Source organism: Abramis brama, assembly GCF_963993115.1.
Source record: "Abramis brama genome assembly, chromosome: 25".
NCBI classification, from domain to species: domain Eukaryota; kingdom Metazoa; phylum Chordata; class Actinopteri; order Cypriniformes; family Leuciscidae; genus Abramis; species Abramis brama.
The window spans coordinates 28,153,939-28,176,355 of NC_139987.1; the positions used below are offsets into that span (position 1 = coordinate 28,153,939).

The window sequence follows — 22,417 nt, forward strand, 5'->3', positions numbered from 1 at the left end:
TTATATCAAGCAATTCTGACTTTATATCTCGCAATTCTGACTTTATATCAAGCAATTCTGACTTTATATCAAGCAATTCTGACTTTATATCAAGCAATTCTGACTTTATATCACGCAATTCTGACTTTATATCTCGCAATTCTGACTTTATATCTCGCAATTCTGACTTTATATCAAGCAATTCTGACTTTATATCAAGCAATTCTGACTTTATAACACACAATTCTGACTTTATATCAAGCAATTGTGAGATAAAAGATCGCAATTACCTTTTTTATTTTTTATTCTGTGGCAGAAACAGGCTTCCATACTAACTGATCAATAAAGCAAAGAAAAGCTTCTCCAGCCATTGCAGTCCATCAGACCTGTTATATTCACATTCTGCTGGTAAAGTTAGTTAAACTACACTCAAGCCACGTTTAATATCTGAAGTGATGAACCACATTTAACAAGTTATTTCACTTTCAAAGAAGATGTGTAAAGTATGTGCAAGGAAGGACACAAAGGAATCGTTTTTAAACAGGCTTATTTACATCAGTGGAACAACATGTAATATTTCCCAGTGAACACCAGAGGGAACTTCTGCTTCCATAAAGTGTGTGATATCCTGACAGTTTTCCCGTCCTCTTCCCGAGCTCACTAAAGAAATCAAGGAAATCTACTGTAGCCTCATCTTTAGTGTGTGTTTGTAACCGGTTTCCTTTGACTGAAGGCACATCTTTATCTAATATTGACAACTCTTGAATATTACAGTGTTTATTCTAAATTATTTATCATTATTGTGTTAAATTCATGTTCCTAATTATCTTGAATCAGAATAACTTCCACTTGCGGCATCTCTTCTCTTCTCTGATGATGTGGGCGGGGCAACCTGTCACTCACATGAGATCAGCCAATAGCAAACCACAATCATCCAATCATCCAATCAATTCCCCCCAGACACAATCAAGCCCCGCCCACATTTGTTCTTGTTCCTGAAGCGTTTCACTCATATACGACACAATAGAGGAGAAAAGACGAGAGCAACTTCAGTTTCATGAGGACTTTAAGAGGATAAAATACAACATTCATTGAGAGAATATCAAAGCAAAACTATGAAGTCAACAAATCAAACTTTATTAGCCAAGAAATAAATTATAAAACACAATATTGATACAGAAAAAAGAAATAACAAAAAACAAATATATTTTAATTATACAATTAATAAATAACTGTTTTAAATAATTTTAAAGCACCATACTTGAATTGTTAAAATTTAAAAAAGAAACTAAATAATAATTGCTCATAGAATAGAATTTTATTATGCAATATATTCCTGTAAATACATTTTAAAAATACATACACTGCTGGTCAAAAGTTGGTAATAATTAAAAAAAAAGTGTAATCTGAAAGAGTCTCTGTTCACCAAGGTTGCATTTATTTTATAAAAATACAGTAAAAACTGTATTATTCTAATGTAAATCATCAGTTCTCTATGTGAATATATAGTAAAGTGTAATTTATTCCTGTGATCAAAGCTGAATTTTCAGCATCATTACTCCAGTCTTCAGTGTCACATGATCCTTCAGAAATCACTCTAATATGATGATTTGATGATCAAGAAACATTTATGATTATTATCAGTGTTGAAAACAGCATCATATTTTTGTGGAAACTGTGATTGGCGTAAATAAGAATAACTTTTATCAATCAAGGACACATTCAATTGATCAAAAGTGACAGTAAATACATTTATAATGTTACAAAAGATTCTATTTCAAATAAAAGCTGTTCTTTTGAACTTTCTATTCATCAAAGAATCCTGAAAAATAAAATGTATCACAGTTTCCACAAAAATATGAAGCTGTTTTCAACACTGATAATAATCATAAATGTTTCTTGTGCAGCAAATCTGCATATATTAGAAGTATAATTGATGGCGTATCAGCATCTCCCAACACCTTTTGAGCAAGGAAGTGAAATTTTCCAGGTCTGCATAATCCCTATTAAAATTCCCTGATATTTTGATGATTTCCGTGACGGACTCATAGTTCAGGTTCGGGTCTTTCTTCTCCTCTGATGAACGCCAGTGCTTTCTGATGGCCGTAGGAGGAGCTGGGAAGAGCCGATGGGAGCTGTTGGGAATGTCGGTCCAGAGAGTGATAGAAGGAGGGAGAGAGGGATCGGTTAAAGTGCAGCGGGGAGCTGGCGGTCCGAGGAGTACGGGTGAGCGAAGACGAGGAGGAGGAAGACAGATGTGACCGGCTCCCGTATCCGTACGCCGCGCTGCTAAGGAGGAACTCGCGCGAGCCGTACGCCGGAGGAGTCGGTCCGCGAGACGACGGGCCTCGGAAATCATGTGGAAGGCTTCGTCTGCTGGGAATGTCGTAGATCCCGGAGTTCGGAGCGAGAGGTTTGTCCTTCTCGTCAGGTTCCCGGCGCTCCTGAATGGAGCTCATTAGCGGTTTAGGGAGGCTGTCGTAGCAGACGGGCGACGGCTCGCGGTGTTGCGGCGAATGCCGGCTAATATTCATGAACACCGGGCTGCAGTTGCATCCGGGACCTCGGGGGAGACTCGAATCCATGGGAATGAATGGCGTCTGGGATCCGAGGCGCTCGGCGGGACGCAGAAGACTGTCGTAGGACAGACTCCCGGATCGGCTAATGAGGACGCTAGCGCTCGGATGTGGACCTGGAGTTTCGGCTACGCGGCGGTGGGAGTGTTTCAGACTCAGCGACCGGGAATTCAGAGTCAGAGAGTTTCCGGGATTCTCCGACTGAAGGAGACTGGGATCGGACGCGTGCTCCTGCGGGACCAGCGGGGAAATCCTCGTCCCGATCTACAGGGACAGACAAAGGAACATCATTTAAAATCGTATTTTTTTATTCTGCCGTTTGATCATACATGAGTGTCGTGTTCGTGGTGTAACGGTTTCTATTAATGCCTCAGTGTATTCAGGTTTTATCTGTGACTGTTGTAATGATATAGAATTTGAATGTGATTTTATGATTATTTTGCTTTGTCCCATGTACAGCACTGTGGTCAACTGTTGTTGTATTAATATGTATTTAGTAAAAATGTTTTCAGATATTTATTCTAGACAAGGTATCTTAGAAGGCAAATTTATTTCCAGAAAGTCGTACTGTTATGTCTATAATGGAAGTTTTAGGGCTGGGGGATATGATGATATATAACGATTTATGATTTATATCTAGCTATATTGTAGCCTATCTATGATGTTGTCTAGCACATACATCAGTGCCGCAGTGACTCTAACGCTAGCCTGAGCGAGCAACACAGTTAAGAGATTTAAACGTCGATTAGTTTCGTTGCTTTAAGAGATTTAAATATCGGGCGGTTTTGTTCATTTAAAGGGGTGGTTGATTATGATTTGACTTTTCTAACTTTAGTTAGTGTGTAATGTTGCTGTTTGAGCATAAACAACATCTGCAAAGTTACAATACTCAAAGTTCAAAGCAAAGGGAGATATTTTCTTTAACAGAAATGGCTTTTTAAGAACTACAACAAACGGCTGGTAGAGACTACACCACATTCCTCTTGGGTTAGTGACATCACCAACACTAAAATTTACATAAACCCCGCCTCCGGAACACGCAGTCCATGTTGAGAAGAGGAAGAGTTGTTGTAGTCGAGCACATCTGTGAGTCGGCTCAAACTGTAGCATCCGTCTTTTCACATGCAATAGAAAGTCACTCTGTGTGCATCTCACAACAGTTCCTATACGAGCGATTTATAGATTATCATGAGAGAATATGGTAATTGAAGATAGTTAACTCTACATCAGCAACATAAATTTATCAACTAACCATTCAGAGACGTCCTGTTGCTTCTACATGTTGTCACTTCTTATTAAGTCTCTCCATCTTTGTCTGACTCCATTTAAACATAAAAGACAGTTTCTGTCATTTTAGTGTGTGTCTGCGTGAGGTAATCGGAGCTGCTAACACACGAGCTCTTGAAGCTCCGCCCCCTGCACCGGGAGCAGCAGCTCATTTGCATTTAAAGGGACATACACAAAACGGTGCGACGGGTGTGTTTTTGCTCACCCTCAAAAAGTGACAATTTTAACATGCTATATAAAAATATCTGTGGGGTATTTAGAGCTAAACCTTCACACACACACTCTGGGGACATTATAGATTTATTTTACATCTTGTGAAAAGGGCATTATACCACCGCTTTAAGAGATTTTAATAGCGGTCGGTTTTGTTCATTTAAGAGATTTAAATATCAGTCAGTTTTGTCTGTTAAGAGATTTAAATATCGGATGATTTTGTTTCGTTAAGAGATTTAAATATCGGTTGGTTTTGTTCATTTTAGAGATTTAAATATATTTTTGTCTTTTAAGAGATTTAATAATCGGTAGGTTTTGTTCATTTAGGAGATTTAAATGTCGGTTGGTTTTGTTCTGTTAAAGGTGCAATGTGTGTTTTTCTGAGAATCTAATGGCAGAAATGCAATATAAGATCATAACTATGTTTTCAGTGGTGTATAAAGACCTTACTTAATGAACCGTTATGTTTGTATTAACTTAGAATGAGTCATTTATATCTACATAACCGCGGCCACCCCTTTCTATGAAGGTCGACATATTGTGGCGTCATGTTTCTACCGTAGCTGACAGCGAACAAACAGAGCGCGTTTCGTCACTAACTCGATTGACAAACAGCAGAAAAAGACGCAGCAGCAGAGTTTCGTGAAAATGAATGTGACTGACCACAGTTATTCTATCGGACAAGAGCCGAAGGAGGGTAAATCTGATTCGAAGAATCACCTCTGCCTCTCTGCCCTCTTCCTCTCCCTTTCCCTCTACCTCTCCCTCTTCTAGTTACCTCAGGTACATAGTCAGGTTGTCCCTGACTCTGCAAACGTGGAAAAAAACATGCTGTCTGAACGACGCCACGGACATTGTGACATTAGCTATTTACCCTTACCAAGCTGCTTTGATGCTCTTATCCATAATTTTTTTTTCCCGTTAAGAGATTTAAATATCTGTCAGTTTTGTTCATTTAAGAGATTTAAATATCGGTCGGTTCTATTAAGAATTTTTAAATGTCGACCGGTTTTGATATATAAAGATTTTATTTAAATTTAAAAAAGAGCTTCTCGTCCTCCCTGCCAATCCGTCTCTACAACACGACTTCACTATCCAGCTAGATTCATCATCAATCACCCCATCAAGGTCGGTCAGAAATCTTGGAGTAATACTGGATGACCAGCTGACCTTCACAGACCACATCTCAAAGACAGCTCGATCATGCAGGTTTGCACTGCACAACATCAGGAAGATCAGGCCTTTCCTAACTGAGCATGCAACACAACTTCTCGTCCAGGCCCTGGTCATCTCTAGGCTTGACTACTGCAATGCTCTTCTGGCTGGACTTCCATCATGTGCAACTAAACCTCTACAGATGATCCAGAACGCTGCAGCTCGTCTTGTCTTCAACGAGCCCAAGAGGGCCCACGTCACTCCTCTGTTCATCTCACTGCACTGGCTACCTCTCGCTACTCGCATCAAGTTCAAGGCATTGACGCTTGCTTACAGATCTATCACAGGCTCAGCTCCTCCTACTTTCACTCACTCCTACGAGTCTACATCCCTACCAGAAGCCTACGATCGGTCAAAGAGCGACGACTCGTGGTTCCATCACAGAGAGCCTGAACATTTCCAGAACATTCTCATTCATGGTTCCACGCTGGTGGAATGCTCTCCCCACCCTCATCCGGAATGCAGAATCCCTGACAACATTCAAAAGACAGCTGAAAACTCATCGCTTCCGTGAGCACTTAACCTCTTAAAAAATTCCCTTTTCCTTTAATCCTGCCTTGTCTGGTTTATGCTATTGAGCAATGCCTGAACTGTGTATTTTGAGCACTTTTTGCATTGTTTTTGCCTCTTCACGATGACTCGCTTGCTTTAGTCCTCATTTGTAAGTCGCTTTGGTCAAAGGCGTCTGCTAAATGACTAAATGTAAATGTTGGTTTTGTTCTAGGTGAGAGTAAGTCAGCAAAAGTCTGATGCTCGGACACACTCTGAAAGTAATTAAGGCATTTAGATAATGGTCGTTGTGATATAAGTGTACAATACTCAAAAAGCATCAATGAAGATATAAATATTTAAATAGCCAGTTGTCAAAGAGTCAAAGTAGCCATCCAAGCGAAGATATTGAGAAATATAGGCAACGGCTTTCGTTTTCATTAGTAGCATCTCTGATTTCAAGAAGAATTGCTATATTGATAAAGCATTCCTTACCGTGGTTGAAACAGACTTTTTGATCAGCAGTTTGAACAGTCTCACCTGATCTCTGGGAAACTGGTAGAGCACTTTGGTGGGCGACTCTGAAGTCTGAAGTGGGATTATTTTGTGTCCTGAAGGCATAACGGCTCTGGACTGGAGCAAACTCTCTGTTATAAAGCACAACGAGAGGACATGAACACATTTAGTGCAGAAACGTGATTCTGCTCAACGCTTCCACACGTACACACACCTTCCAGAGCTGCCAGATGGTTCTTGAGCAGGACCGGGTCTGGTTTAGGGGGCAGTGGAGGTGGACTGCTCAAACTCTTACTGTCTGGATCATCCACTTCTTCCAGAGACTGAAACAAACACATCAAAATACATTATACAGATTCTGGACCAGCAGTGACGAACAAATCACACTCTCACTGTCTAAATGACAATCACAAGTATTCATTACTTCAATGAGCTCATTGTTTCTGCCTTTAATTATTACACTGTTTAAATTAGTATATTTTTCGCTAACTGTGATTTTGTATATGTATATTTCTGAAATACATAACTAGCTCTGCTTTTAAACGATGTGTATTGTGAAAAGCGCTATTAATAATATAATTGGATTGATTGTAGGGGAAGCTACTGTGAAACCTTACAAACCAGGGTTGTTAAACTAAAGCTAATACCATAAGAAACATGTCTGTAACTTTCAAACGTTCAGTTAAGGCTATATAAGCCATCATAAAATCTTGTCCGGACAAACTTTACTTTCTAGTTTAACTACTTTATAAAAATAAAACAAACAGATATATAAAAAAACATTTAAAAAATATATATAAATAAAAACTATACAGATATATTTAAAAAACAAAAGCTAATAAAAATAAAAAACACAATACAATTACTAAAACTTTAAATGAAAACATAAAATATAAAAACAAACTCAAAATATTAATAAAAACTATAAAGATATATTTAGAAATACAATGACTAATAAATAAATAAAATTACTAAAACTAAAATAGTAATAAAATCAATAAAATAGTATAAAAAAAATAAAAAAAAAATAAAAAAAATAAAAACCATTCAAAATTTTAGTAAAAACTATATTCATAATTCAAATATAGTCAAGCTTTGTATCTAAGCTGTCAATATATGTCAATATATCTTTAAATAATAGTTTTTTATTCAGAGCAGGATTTATTTTTCAGCAAAACCTGATGTGTTATAAAGTCAAATCTCATTTAACTAAATACATAACAACATTTATATGCTAAAATGGTAAATTTCTAAATAGACAATCTAAACTGACAGTATCTTTATATCTATAAAACTCTCTAAAACTAAGTGAGTTTATGAGCCACAGCTGAACTTTGATGATCTTACTCATTTTTAGTTATTCTCAGTTTAGTTTAGTTTAGTTCCTTTATTGTCCACAAGTGGAAATTTGTCTTTGGCTTCACTATAAATAAAAAATATAAAACAATTAAAACAATAACTTTCCCAAATGTACATAATGAAAAATAAAATAAATAAATAAATAACATGTAAGGAACCGTTGCTGTGTGTCCTGTGCTAGACTTCACTTGTGCACTGTTGTCCTCTTGCTGGTCTGACTGCTTCTATTGCTCTCCTCATTTGTAAGTGGCTTTGGGTAAAAGCGTCTGCTAAATGATTAAATGTAAATGTGCTTATACATTCTATGCATATATATCCACACCATGTCCCATTAGTGCAGTATCTGTGAAACACACGTACCTTCACGGGAAGAGTCTGGCTGGGGACGCAGTTGTCGGAGCTCTTCACCGGGGTCAGCTTCTGAGACTCGGGATGATGGAACGGAGGATGAACGCAGACCGGCAGTCTGTCTCTGAGTTTCCCAGTGTACCTACGATTGGAAGAGCAGAAATAATCATAACAACAATAAAACATCAATAAAGTTATAATTTAATACAATATATAATAAAAAAAACAGCATGAGTGCGCACAAAAACACATTCTGTCCTAAACATGCATGATGTTATCGGTAACACTTTATAATACTGTTCCTTTATTAATGAATAACTACACAGGAACTATTAACATTCTAGTAACTACTATTTACTAAACTGATTAATTCAATTCAAATTCAAAAAACTTTATTATCTATCAACTAGTGATAGAAATTTGTCTTTGGTTAAAAGGCTCACATACAATCACACACATCACAAAACACAATTAATACAAAGAAAATACCGTACAAATATGAAAATAAATAAAGGCTTAAATACAATATACTAATAAAACTTTAGTGCTTTACTTACTAACTTTAACTTAGTAAGTAAAAGCGCTCAGTAGAATGTGGTAGTTCACTATTAGCTAATCAGTAACTACTATTTTTCATCCCTCACTGAAGACTATACAGGTTCATAATTAATATTAATAATGCATCATTTATAATAAAAGGTAATGGTAACCCATTAGTGATGACTCAAGTGTTACTGCATCCTAGTATTCTAAAGTGAAAAACATAAAAACTACCTAATATTGACTGAAGTCATTGTGAGCTTTAGAGGTTTTTGTAAGGTTTTGGATCTTGTTAGTTAATTAGAGGGTTAATAGTGCGTCTTCATTAATGAAGGAACAGTGCTGTAAAGTGTGCCGTGTGATCAGCGGATCCGCTCACCTCGGCTTGATGGGACTGAAGAGCACAGACTGCAGGTTGACACAGCATCCGCGCGTGAACGGATTCACTCCTCCCTGAAACTTCCCTGTCACCTGTGAAGAAGTGTTGGTGAGAGCAAGCTCGTGTCATCATGATCTCACCTGTGTTCGCTTTCACAGCAACAGGTTTTAGTCATAATAAACCCTCTTTTCAATTAATGATATATGCATTCTTTAAAACAACTTGCATACATCATTCTTTATTCTTTCAAGCAGACATATTTATTTGTATAAATTAAGGCGAGACACTACAGGTGAATAGGGTAAAGTTTTTAACTAGCAGATATCACCATGAAACTTTCCCAGTTGATTACCTACATTAAGATGAGAAAAAAATGTATTACAAGTTTTCTGTAATTTAATGTGTAAATATGCAAATTAGGCAATATCTAATTAAAGATGGCGGCAGTGGCTCAGTGGTTCATGTAGGTTGTCTACAAACCGAAAGGTTGGTGGTTCAATCCCCGGTTCCACCTGACCAAGTGTCGAGGTGTCCATGAGCAAGACACCTAACCCCAGCTGCTCCCGACGAGCTGGATGGCGCCTTGCATGGCTGACACCGCCGTCGGTGTGTGAATGGGTGAATGTGAGGCTATGTAAAGCGCTTTGGTGGCCATAGGTCTGTGAAAGCGCTATATAAATGCAGTCCATTTACCATTTACCATTTTTAAATATGCGCTAATTTGCATATAAATCTGAGTATTGGATAAAGCCAGGTTAAAAAATATTTTTCATTGTGTTCACATATTAGATGGGAAAAAAATTACAGAGGGATTTATGGATATCTACTTTTGTTATCCTGTAAATCAGAATATACTGTCAATAGCCTTATAAAATGATTTTCGCCATGTTTTTTGGAATAAAATGTTATATAAATCAGGCTAGGAATAATATATTTACAAATCCCTCTGTAAATGTCTTCATAATATAACTAGGTACAAGATTGGAAAGTTTGGTGTATATCGGTGCGACTGAAGTGGAGATTTCGGACATGGAGTTTGAGAGAAAAGTCATTTTGAGAAAACGGGCTTTAAAGATTTATCATCAGCCAATGAGATTGCGCATTCAGCCCTTTTACTTTCACGATTGGTTGCTGATAAAAAGGACGTGACCATATTTGGATCCGACAGGATTGTACAGGAGAGAGAGAGCTTTCCAGCGGTGTGTGTGATGACAGGAGCAGACAGAGATCGTGGAGCAGCGGAAGGATTTAGAACGGCAACTTTTGTTGAATTTATGAGAAATCTACAGACGCAAACAGAAAGTGTAGGAAAATAAAGACCTAAATGTGTATTTCAGACTTTTTTTCACCACAAGTCTGAAAGAAGACATGTTATTGAAGACAAATATACAAAAAACTCAAAATTGACCAGTAAAAAATAAAACGATGTTTTTGCCTGCCGTGATTCGCCTTAAGTATAATTAAACTTTATTAAAGCTGTTAAAGAGCAGTGAATGCTTTTCTCTTTTTCTTATGTTATTTGATTAATATTAAGGGCACAGACGGCATTCGGTTTATTACGCACTGTCACTTTAAGACTGAATGCACGGATCCAATGCACTGATGCACATCTGATAATCTCACAACTGTATACGTTCTGTAAAGACATAACCGACTGTGTTTACGTGAATATAATACAGCGCTCTATTGCGTTGTCACTCTTCAGATCTATCCATAAGTCAGCTCTTCTCTTTCTCCCAGACGTTTACGCATCAAGCGCATGCCAACTCATGATCAGCACGTTACAATTCATATTTTCGCATCGACCACAAACGCAGGACATCAATTCTGACTGGATCTCTTCCCAAATCGTCCCTACCTAACATTTTCGTCTAGATTTTATTCGTTGACAAAAATGTCAATAGATTTTCGTCATAGTTGTTGTCATTCAAAACTAGTTTTATTTAGTTATCGTCACGTTTTCGTCTGTGAAAAAATGTCGTTATTGACGAAAATAATGATGATATTGACAGTGGATCTCACCTGTTCGTTTGTCGTGCGTCCTCGTGCCACCAGCACCAGATGAAAGCAGGCCAGACCCAAGACCGGGATGAAGAACAAACCGGAAACGCTCATGACCGCCAGCCTGTACACACACTGTCAAGGCACTCGTGTGTGTGATGATGAAATAATAAAGTGAAACACTGCGATGCTTTCTGAACACTGACCCGACCATAGAATATAAATAAATATGTTCGTCGTGTGCGTGACGTCACGCGTAGTGTTTCTGAAGAGCGTTTCTGAAGCCCAAAGTGGGCGGAGCCGGCCGTCGCCATCTTGGCAGCGTCACTCCCGTATAAACGAAAATGTGCAGCGAGGCGGATTAGCTGAGGTGACGTGACGCTAACGCTAGCAGACAAACGGCTAGTAGTGACATCAGCGGTAATCCACCTGTCACTCAAGTGGCCACGCCCTTAATTATGCAGAACTTTACGGCTTAATACAATTTACACGGATGAGTTATAAAAAATGTCATCACAGTCGTCAGGAAGAGCAAAATTAGCTTTATAGACCAAAACCACTTTTTGCACCAGGCTGTAAACATGTTTTTTTCTGCTGTAAAGTTGGGTATATTAACATGGAGGTTTATGGGATTGACTCTCTTTCGGAGCCTGTCTCTAGTGGCCAGTGGATGAACTGCAGTTTAAGTCTCTTCAGTGTTGGATTCAAGAGAGAGACTGGAAGGTTGTCGCTTGGACCCGACACGTCAACTTCTGACTTAGCCAATCACATGAGTTTGGAGGCGGGGCTATCAGTCTGACTGACAAATTACTCTAGCTTAAGGATACGTGACAGCGGCGTGCAGTTCCCACAAATCCTCCAGGTGATCCAGGACGTACAGGAGACCTCCGGAGAAAACCCCAACCATGTGAAGACTCAGAGACAGGAGGAAGAGGAAGAAGAAGCGATAGTTGCGTCGCCCGATGCAGTTGTTCACCCAGGGACAGTGATGGTCAAAGTCCTGGAGAGATTGAGAGAATATGACCTTTCCTCAGCGCATACACTACAGTTTACTCTCATATTCTTTATTCTTTAAACCTATTAAATAGAAACAAAGTTACAAAAAACAAAACATTATGAATTCAAAGTCATACTTATATCGCAGAAAGCGAGTTTGTATATAAACATTTTCAAAAGGGGTGAATAGACAGACAGAAAGACAGGCAGACAGACAGACAGACAGAAAGATAGATAGATAGATAGATAGATAGATAGATAGATAGATAGATAGATAGATAGATAGATAGATAGACAGCTGTCTCACCTCCACACAGTGATCACACACGCTGCAGTGAGAACATCTGGGTGGCCTGTAGAAGTGACAGGAGGAGCACCACTTCATGCGCACCTGCACTCCTCTCACCTCCACGGTCCTGTAGAGCGGAGCGCGCAAGTCCTCGTCCTTGTCCTCGTCATCATCCGCTGGAACACAGCGTGAAAACATTATCTGTTTATATATATATATATATAGTGCCCCATTATGCCTTTTCAGATATTCCCTTTCATGCAGTGTACAATAAAGCTGTTTGTGAATGTAAAAGGTCTGAAAAGTTTTGAGTTGTTGACTTCTAAAAGAAAGAAACGAGTCGTCAGTAATTCCATTCTCACTTCCAACGTAGGTTTGTTACTAATTTGCATAATGCCCCCCTCTGGTCTTGATTGGCTGAGCATCGTCTCTTAGCTCCGCCCTCAAACACTGTAGTGTATCTGAGACTGGAGAGTTTGGGCCGTGTTGTTCGTGTCGAGAAGACGCTGTTTTCTGAGATTGATACGGTGAAACCCACGCCATCATCACTGTTCATGTCACTGAGATCAAGAGCTGAGAGTCAGATATGATAATGAGCGTTTGCTTTCTGACCAATCAGAGCAGAGCATCTCTCAGAGAGGCGGGGCTTAGAGAGACTGAATCTTTCATCGAAGCGTTTCAGACACTGAGAGAGAAGAGCTGACGCTGCAGTGGAGATTAGAGGACATTACAGTGATTCTGAGCTTGGATGAATGTGAACCTGTTGTAGGAGACTGAAATAACATTAGGAACTTTTAAAACAGCAGAACAGAGGCACTTTAAGTGTTCTCATGTGTCTCAATTAACACTAAACTAATGTGTGATTGCAAACTAGTTTACAGAACAGCCAGCGCTCAGACTCATCCGTGATAATGCGTTAGACTCGACTCACCCCTCGGAAACACGCCGGCATCCATGAACGTTGCCATGGTGAAGTTTGCCACGACAAAGAGGAACACGATTCCGACACATGGCGGGAAAATGAGAGACACGTTTTCAGCGAGCCAAGGACACCTGCGAGGAACAGACACAACATGTACTTCATTAACCCTGTAAAGCTACTGCAGCATATTTAATACACACATTTCCTCTAAATGATGAACATGATCTGATAAACCTGTCGCACACCATCTCCTCCAGTCCTTCTGTGTCTGACTGATAGTAAAAGTCCTTTAGTATAAAAATAATTGTACAAATGTCCTTCTTCAGCTCGAGCTTCACGAGTCTTTCTGCTGTCAAATCTGCTCTGATATTATCAAGTAAACGTAAGAATAACTTTTATATTGTTAGTAATATTTCAGCTGGACTGAAGCAGGTTTACTTGATTATCCAGATATCATTTATTATAAAAATCATGATTATCAAATATGATCATCAGGCTTTTGAGGAAGGTTTATTTGTTCATCTCTTTCTTATATTGCATTGCATTATATGTTTTAAAACTACAGATCATAAAACTAAGCATTTAAATACTTATTATTGGCAGATATTGATATTTATATGCATTTTATGTCAGTATCTGCTATACTGTTATAAAGATTTCAATGGTTTACATTACAAGCATCAGAATTTCATCACTTTTTGTCCATATAAATATCAGCATCTGCAGCAAACAGCATATTTTTGCTCAGTTTGAGGCTCTGAATAAAACTGAGCTGTTTTTCCCTTTATATTCTCACTATATCAGACTATATAAGCCATAAAAGCCTGATGTATCTAATATAATATGCAAAAAACACACGCAAACTATACATTTTTAATAAATATTTTGTCTAAAGGTTCAATAAACTGTTCCACTTAAAAAAATTATAATTTCTGACTATTATTTCCGGTTTAATTCATGTTCAGACAATTCCTGATCAATAAAATCAAGTTCCATCTATATTTTATAGCACTGAAACTCTTTTTGGCTCAAAAACGCATCAGGTAAAATGGGCTGTAAATGCCGTTTCATGTTGACTTTAAGAATCCACCTCTATATTAAAGAACAATCAAATGAAATACATCAACTTCATGGCAATGCACCAATAATCATTTCAGATCTGCCTTCATTGTTCCATCTTTTAGATCAAATGTAGCGTTGGCTGAATAATTCACAAGCAAAAGTTGAATTAAGCGTCTTTTGCCTGTCTGTGGTGTTTGAAGCTCCGTCTCGAACACATCTGAGAGGCTCGCCGGCCCCTGAGGACCAGCACAAATGAAAGTGTGGATCATTCCAGAAAAAAGAAAAACCCAGCAGGGGATGATTACATCTGGAGCGTGAGATTAAACGGAGAGGTAAATCATGGCCACTGGGACGCAGATTAAACTCCGATTTTCATTGAATGAATGTCGTGTATGGAAGGATATTTCTGCCACATAAGAAAAACAGTCATGCTCTGGCAAATCATTATGATGACATAAAAAGTAAATTATGACAAAGTCGAATAATTTTGACTTTTTGTCATAATTTCGATTTATGCTACAACTCAAATGTCATAATTATGTCATAATTTCGAATTGGTATGTAATAATTTTGACTTTTTATATCATAATTATGACTTATTATATCATAATTTTGACTCGTCATAATCTTAATTTTGTGGGCCCTATTTTAAGGATCTAAGTGCATGGTCTAAAGCAGGGTGCAAGTTCAGTTAGGGCGTCCGAATCCACTTTTGCCAGTTTAACGACGGGAAAAATGGTCGGCGCTCCCGGCGCTGGTCTAAAAGGGTTGCCTCTATGCTCTTAATGAGTAATGGGTGTGTTTTGTCTCTATTCTCTTAATGGAGTAATGGGTGTGTTTTGGGCGTAAGGTGCTATAAACCAATCAGAGTCTCGTCTCCCATTCCCTTTAAAAGCCAGTTGCGCTCGCGCCGCGGTGGATTCGCTATTTTACATGGAGGAATTTGATAGTGGAAAGACCGAACGTGTCTCCAGAGCGCCAACGGATCTGCTCGTGCGCGCGGCTAAAGCTGTGTGTGTGTAAACGTGAGTGAGTGTGTGTGTGTGTGTGTGAGGTTAAAGCACGCGAGCAGACCATCTACGGGACAAGCCGGATTCACCATATCTTTATGTACACAATAAAAATCTTTTACATTGTTATCCTTTTATTTTTAATATTTGGCATGTTTGTGTTCTGCTGCGCGTCCCTGTGTGTGTAATAAGCGAGTGTACGCGCGTTGTGGACCTGCATACAGACTTATATTTTTGTTGGTCGACGGCTCAGTCTATTTCAGTTCCTCAAAATAGCAACGCTCCAACAATGCTCCTGAACACACACCTCGTTCTCAGACCAGCAGCCCATGAACGAACAAACGAGCGCAAATGCATTCACTATTTAAACAGCGTGGTGCAGGACGTGAAAATGAAAACTGCGTCAGGCTGAAACTAGCAAAAAGCACTTGCGTCGCGGCTAGCGGGTGTATGATAGGGCCCAGTATGTCACAATTTTGACTTTTTTATTAATTACTGAGTGACCTTTTATGCCATAACTTTCAATACTGCTTGACCACAGGTTTAATTATTGTTTTACTATTGTTGTGTGCTTTTTAATTTTGGTAGTTTTATTTTTCCATTTTCTTAGTTTTATTCTTTTCACTTTGGTCAGCCTTGTTTGTTTTTAAATGTGCTTTATAAATAAATATTGTATTGTATTGTAATTTCAACTTAATGTTATAATATTGACTTTTTATATAATAATGACTTTTTAAGTCATGATTTCGATTTAGTATGTCATAATTTCTACATTTTATGTCATAATTATGACTTTTTAAGTCAATTTCGACTTTTTATCTAATAATTATGATTAATCAAAGCATGATTTTTTCCCCTTATGTGGCAGAAATGTGTTTCCATAGTCGTGAGATCGAATTAAAGACAGGAAACTACAACATGATCTGGTTCTAACTGAAATGCATGCAGATTTGTTTCTGTCACATATTTCCTCATATTCTCTAGTGCCCGTGACACATTTCTGTCTGGTTTATGTGTGTCAGTGGTGGTCCTGTAGTAACGGGGGATGGAGGGGCTGTCCCGTACGTACGCCACTAATCCCAGATTACTGACTGCGGATCAAACATCCGTCTGCCAGAAAAACTGCTGGATCCATATGAGAATACACTATAGTGAGCGCAGAGAAAGAAACCAACAATCAGAAGATTAGACAATCAAGAAGTAAGCAATAAGATATTTAGTATGATGTGAAAAATTAAGCCTGTTTTAGGACTTTCACGATTTTGTTTTGCTTTATTTTCAGCACGATTAAGCACATTTGCCCCCTAATTTCTCATTGAAATGTGCTTAAAACCCTCTGTTCTATAGTAACTTTTGACTGAAAATATTTACGTTTTGATTTATTTTACTTCATTGTAAAGTTGGACATGATTCAAAAAGGTTAAAAGATCCTAAAAAAATCATCACACTTGTACTCCTCGTGAACGGCATTACAAATGAATGGGAAATGAAAACCAAAAGCTGTATCAATCTATAAATCAGCCAAGATGGAAAAAAAGCACAAAGCAATGAAGGGGCTCACTGAAAAATTATTTACAATTTTTTATGAATGAATTGATTGTATTGTATTGTGGAGACAAATGGATCATAATTATTGCATAAATATTACTTAGTACCATGACATTCCTCAAAATACAAAATATTAAATAAAATGTATTATTGAGCAAAACATATTGCAAAAAAAAAAGTAAAATTTGGAGTGTTTGACCACTTTTGCAAAGTTTCTCGGGGAACTCAAAGTTTCTCAGGAGAACGTAAAGTTTCTCAGAGGAACGCAAAGCTTCTCAGAGGGAACTCAAAGTTTCTCGGGGGAACTCAAAGTTTCTCGGGGGAACTCAAAGTTTCTCTGGGAACTCAAAGTTTCTCTGGGGGAACTCAAAGTTTCTCGGGGGAACGCAAAGTTTCTCAGGGGGAACTCAAAGTTTCTCAGGGGGAACGCAAAGTTTCTCAGGGGGAACACAAAGTTTCTCAGGGGGAACGCAAAGTTTCTCAGAGGGAACTCAAAGTTTCTCGGGGGAACTCAAAGTTTCTCTGGGAACTCAAAGTTTCTCAGGGGGAACTCAAAGTTTCTCGGGGGAACGCAAAGTTTCTCTGGGGAACGCAAAGTTTCTCAGGGGGAACTCAAAGTTTCTCGGGGAACGCAAAGTTTCTCAGGGGGAACGCAAAGTTTCTCAGGGGGAACGCAAAGTTTCTCGGGGGAACTCAAAGTTTCTCGGGGGAACGCAAAGTTTCTCGGGGAACTCAAAGTTTCTCAGGGGGAACTCAAAGTTTCTCAGGGGGAACGCAAAGTTTCTCAGGGGGAACGCAAAGTTTCTCGGGGAACTCAAAGTTTCTCAGGGGGAACGCAAAGTTTCTCAGGGGGAACGCAAAGTTTCTCGGGGGAACTCAAAGTTTCTCGGGGAACTCAAAGTTTCTCGGGGGAACTCAAAGTTTCTCGGGGAACTCAAAGTTTCTCAGGGGGAATGCAAAGTTTCTCGGGGGACCGCAAAGTTTCTCGGGGGAACTCAGAGTTTCTCGGGGGAACTCAAAGTTTCTCGGGGAACGCAAAGTTTCTCGGGGAACGCAAAGTTTCTCGGGGGAACTCAAAGTTTCTCGGGGGAACGCAAAGTTTCTCGGGGAACGCAAAGTTTCTCGGGGGAACTCAAAGTTTCTCAGGGGGAACTCAAAGTTTCTCGGGGGAACGCAAAGTTTCTCAGGGGGAACGCAAAGTTTCTCAGGGGGAACTCAAAGTTTCTCAGGGGGAACGCAAAGTTTCTCGGTGGAACTCAAAGTTTCTCGGGGGAACGCAAAGTTTCTCGGGGGAACTCAAAGTTTCTCAGGGGAACGCAAAGTTTCAAACTTCAAAGTGTTTCACCTGTAATTCTTCTATGAAGCAGTGAACACTGTTAAGGAAGTTAATGTGCACGTGTTCATGTCTGATCCAAATGAAGCTGGTCTCAAATCAGACTGATATCATTATTAAATTAACTTTATTCTGTTCAATCTCATAATCAGAATATCACTTTCCTACACAGTCAGCACCATCAAACACAGACGCATGACAATACATAACGCATAAGCTCTGGGAAAGTGAGTTAATCACTGAATATAGGTCATAAACAAATGATTTCTGTGTGAGGACAAAGGCTTTTCTCTTTAAGATCCTGATTTCTTATCAACGGATTACTGCCGATGTCTCTGTGATTTCTGACCATCTGCACACACTCCAATCCCTGATGAGAAACAGAGCCATAGTAAAGCTAACAGCAGCAAATACACACATATATGACCGTCAGTAAAATATACAAACACAAAATGATTCACTCAAAAGTGATAAAAATCATTTAAAGAAAGACTGATTCGCACAACAAATCAATCTCAAATCAAGGTTTGTATGCATATCTTCTTCATTCTTCATGTTATAATAATAGTGCAGTGTAGCAGTAACGTGAAATCCAACAACAATAACAATAGTGCCGTGATAAAAGCTCAAATAACACAAATAGAAGTCTGGAAAGTGATGAAAACATGAAACAACTGAAAATTTGCTTATATTTGAGCTTCTTCTTTGCCTAGAGTCCAGTGTTATTTTAGTTTCATTCAAATTCCATTATTGTTTTCAACGTTGATAATAATCATAAATGTGTCAGTCAATCCCTGATGAGAAACAGAGCCATAGTAAAGCTAACAGCAGCAAATACACACAGATATGACCGTCATTAAAATATACAAATATACAAACACAGATGTTATGAGTGACTCATGTTACCTGGATCATCACTGTGCATGAAAACTAAAATAAAAACAAAATGTGAAAATAAAAACTAATTCAAAATATTAAAAACTTATAATATAGTATCTCAATGAAACCTTTATTTACCTTGTGTGTTATATTGCTTTAAAAAACACTTTATAAATACTATATAATATAATAATAATATAATATAAAACACTATATAACACAAATATTATGATCCGATTGATCTGTGTGATTCTTCCACTAGTAGATCTAGTTGTGTCATAAACTAAAGTTCACTGTTTTCTAATCTGTTCTAACAATAAGCAGACATTTTTATCCATAATAACTCATAATTGCTTATTACAGGTACAGACAAACTGTATTCTAAACAATAAGCCTGGTTTAGTTCACACCCAGTAGCTTCAGTGGTGCACACAGAACAGATGGAGCGCCACGCTTTCATTACTCTGGTTAATAGAGGCCAGTCTATCTCTACAACAGCAGCCGAAGATTACAGTCGTAAATAACCTGGGGAAAATCATGCTTTACACAAGCACAGTGCATGCTGGGAAATCTGCATGTATTCCTAGAGACTCCAGAGGAACATTTATAATATAAACTCGGTATTAAATAAAAGCAAAATGTTCAAATGAATCAAAACGATTCACTCAAAAGTGATATCAATTATTTAAAGTAAGACTGATTTGCACAACAAATCAATCTCAAATCAAGGTTTGGATGCATATCTTCATTATTCATGTTATAATAATAGTGCAAAATAGTGATGAAAGCACAAATAATACAAATGTTGTGATGAAAACGTGACAGGTGAAAACTTGCGTATATTTGAGCTTCTTCTTTGTCAAGATTCCAGTGTTATTTTAGTATCAGTCAGATACTATTATTGTTTTCAACACTGATAATAATCATAAATGTTTCTTGATCATCAAATCATCATATTAGAGTGATTTCTGAAGGATCATGTGACACTGAAGACTGGAGTAATGATGCTGAAAATTCAGCTTTGATCACAGGAATAAATTACACTTTATGATATATTCACATAGAAAACAGCTGATTTACATTCTAATAATATTATGTGATTTTTACTGTATTTTTAATTAAATAAATTCAGCTTTGATCACAAGAATAATTTACACTTTACTATATATTCACATAGAAAACGTATATTTTACATTGTGATATCTCTGATACGAGCCGCTTCTGCTCACCAAGGCTGCATTTATTTGATGAGGAATGCAGGAAAAATAGTGAAATATCATTACAAACTCTTATTTATTCCAGCATCTGAACGGTTGGTGTGAAGCCCGTTCTGTGCAGATGACAGATGTGGTTTCTGTGAGCTTAAACTCGTGCAACGGAGGTCACACGCCGGGTGAACACCTCGATGTGTCCTGAACGGGGAATAAAACAGCACTGGGAGCAAATCCTAATCCCGAACTTCCCATCTGCTGGAGCCATCAGAGCTAAACGCACAAAACCGCAGGAAATCTGGGACAGACACGGTTTCAAAGGTCATTCCATAACAATCCAGCTCATCCACAACACCTGATCCAATCAGATCAGCCTTTCATTTCAGTGCATGAAGTGTTCGTTCTCAACATGCATATAAAAAGTGCAGCAATGAAAATTAAGAATCACAAGACTAGATATCTGAACAAGCACCAATGCTACACGCTTCTCAATGTCATCATCATTTGTTAACAAACAAGTATTCATGACTTCAATGAGATCATTGTTTCTGCATTTAATTATTACATTGTTTACATTAGTATATTTTTAGCTAACTGTGATTTTGTATATGTGCATTTCTGAAATACATAACTAGTTCTGATATCAGATCACTGTAAGCTGTAATGTGGACTCATGCTCTTTCTGTAAAGCTGCTTTGAAATGATGTGTATTGTGAAAAGCGCTATACTAATAAATGAATTGAATATTATAATGGTGTACATCAGGGCATAAGCAGTTGTTTGCAGTGGCTCACTGCCCTACTTTCAGTGCTGGATTAAAACCACATCTCAGTATGGAGTTCATATACTGTGCTGTCCTGTTTAACATTAAACGCAATACTAAATTATACACTAATTAAGAAATAGCTTGTGGTTGTGCTGCTGCTTACCTGGTAAAATATGATTTCAGAAACTATCATTAGTTAGAAAACATGTCAAAGAAATGAAACCACACACCCTGTGATCACTGTTGACTTACATGATGGAATATCATAATCTCAAGTTATTTTGGCAAAAACGACATGTGACCAAATTCAAAGTTATTTTGGCTAGAAGTGTGTGACTCACAGACTATATCGGGTCTATAGTTAATCTAGAAGGTGAAATGACGACTATTGTTTGCTGGGTGTGTGTGTGTGACTTACGTGAAGACGAAGAAGAGTGTGGATGAAGAGACCAGCAGAGCGGCAGCGGTGGACACTGGGATATAAGCGCTGCTCCTGCGCATCGTTCATCTGCAACATCCATCAATCAGCCCAACAATCACACACTCATCACATCAGACACACACCAACATCATCAGCATCATCATCATCAGCATCAGTGTTTAAATCCTCAGTGTCTTTCTCCTGTCAGTTCAGTGTATTTATACTGGGGATGCTGAGAGGGCGGGGCTTGAGGGCCAGTGGGTGTGGCTTACAGAGGGAAGTACAGGGGATGATGAGTGGGCGGAGCATAAGGGCAGTGGGTGTGGCTTACAGAGGGCGTGGCTTACAGAGGGAAGAACAGGGGATGCTGAGTGGGCGGAGCATAGTAGCAGTGGGTGTGGCTTACAGAGGGCGGGGCTTGATGGTCAGTGGGTGTGGCTTACAGAGGGAAGAACAGTGGTTGATGAGTGGGCGGAGCATAATGGCAGTGGGTGTGGCTTACAGAGGGCAGGGCATGAGGGTCAGTGAGTGTTTATTTAATTTTGCATTTACATAAAATTGTATTTATTTAAATCATGTTTTTATTTATTTAATTGTGTATTTACATTAAATTGAATTTATTTTAAGAAATTTATTGTAATCAAATATATTAATTTAAATGCATTTTTATTCACTTATTTTTAATACATTTTTTATTTTATTTATTTTTACATTTTTAAACATTTATAAAACACAATTTAATTTGAGAAGTCATGTTAAATGATCTCTGATTTGGTAACTGATTTTTATGGTTCTGTGTGATAATCTGAGAAGCATATCAGAATAATAAAAGCTGTTTACAGGAGTCCTTCACTGGCGCCCCCTGCTGGTGCAGAGGAATAAACACCATTAATCCTGCAACAGGCACACGATCTCGTCATTCTGGACCCAGAAAACAAACCAACCCAACTGTTTTCTTAACAAGTCTTTATGTAACAAAGAAACACATTTCATTACATTATAATTATAAATTAAATATGCATCATACTTCAGATGCAAACATTAATAACTCCAGCATGATAAAGGCAACACAACTGCT

General features: G+C 38.2%; 1 protein-coding gene across 1 annotated transcript; it reads right to left on the bottom strand.

The window, feature by feature from the left end:
* Positions 1-1,096: 1,096 nt before the first annotated feature.
* zdhhc8a (zDHHC palmitoyltransferase 8a) lies at positions 1,097-21,531 on the bottom strand. The gene is made up of 10 exons (XM_084104302.1): positions 21,337-21,531; positions 13,119-13,240; positions 12,206-12,363; positions 11,730-11,902; positions 10,924-11,026; positions 8,902-8,993; positions 7,995-8,124; positions 6,490-6,598; positions 6,300-6,406; positions 1,097-2,819 (listed from the first exon to the last, which is right to left on the bottom strand). Exons 1-10 carry the CDS (start codon positions 21,417-21,419, stop codon positions 2,025-2,027), a joined length of 1,872 nt encoding a protein of 623 aa, XP_083960428.1. The 5' UTR covers positions 21,420-21,531; the 3' UTR covers positions 1,097-2,024.
* Between the last annotated feature and the right edge of the window lie 886 nt (positions 21,532-22,417).

Coding starts and splice junctions, on each gene's coding strand:
- zdhhc8a (XM_084104302.1), bottom strand. CDS start 21,419: ATGCGCAGGAGCAGCGCTTATATCCCAGTGTCCACCGCTGCCGCTCTG. Junction 13,241..21,336: donor ACACTCTTCTTCGTCTTCAC/GTAAGTCACACA, acceptor TGTTCCTCGCAG/GTGTCCTTGGCTCGCTGAAA. Junction 6,407..6,489: donor CCATCTGGCAGCTCTGGAAG/GTGTGTGTACGT, acceptor GCTTTATAACAG/AGAGTTTGCTCCAGTCCAGA.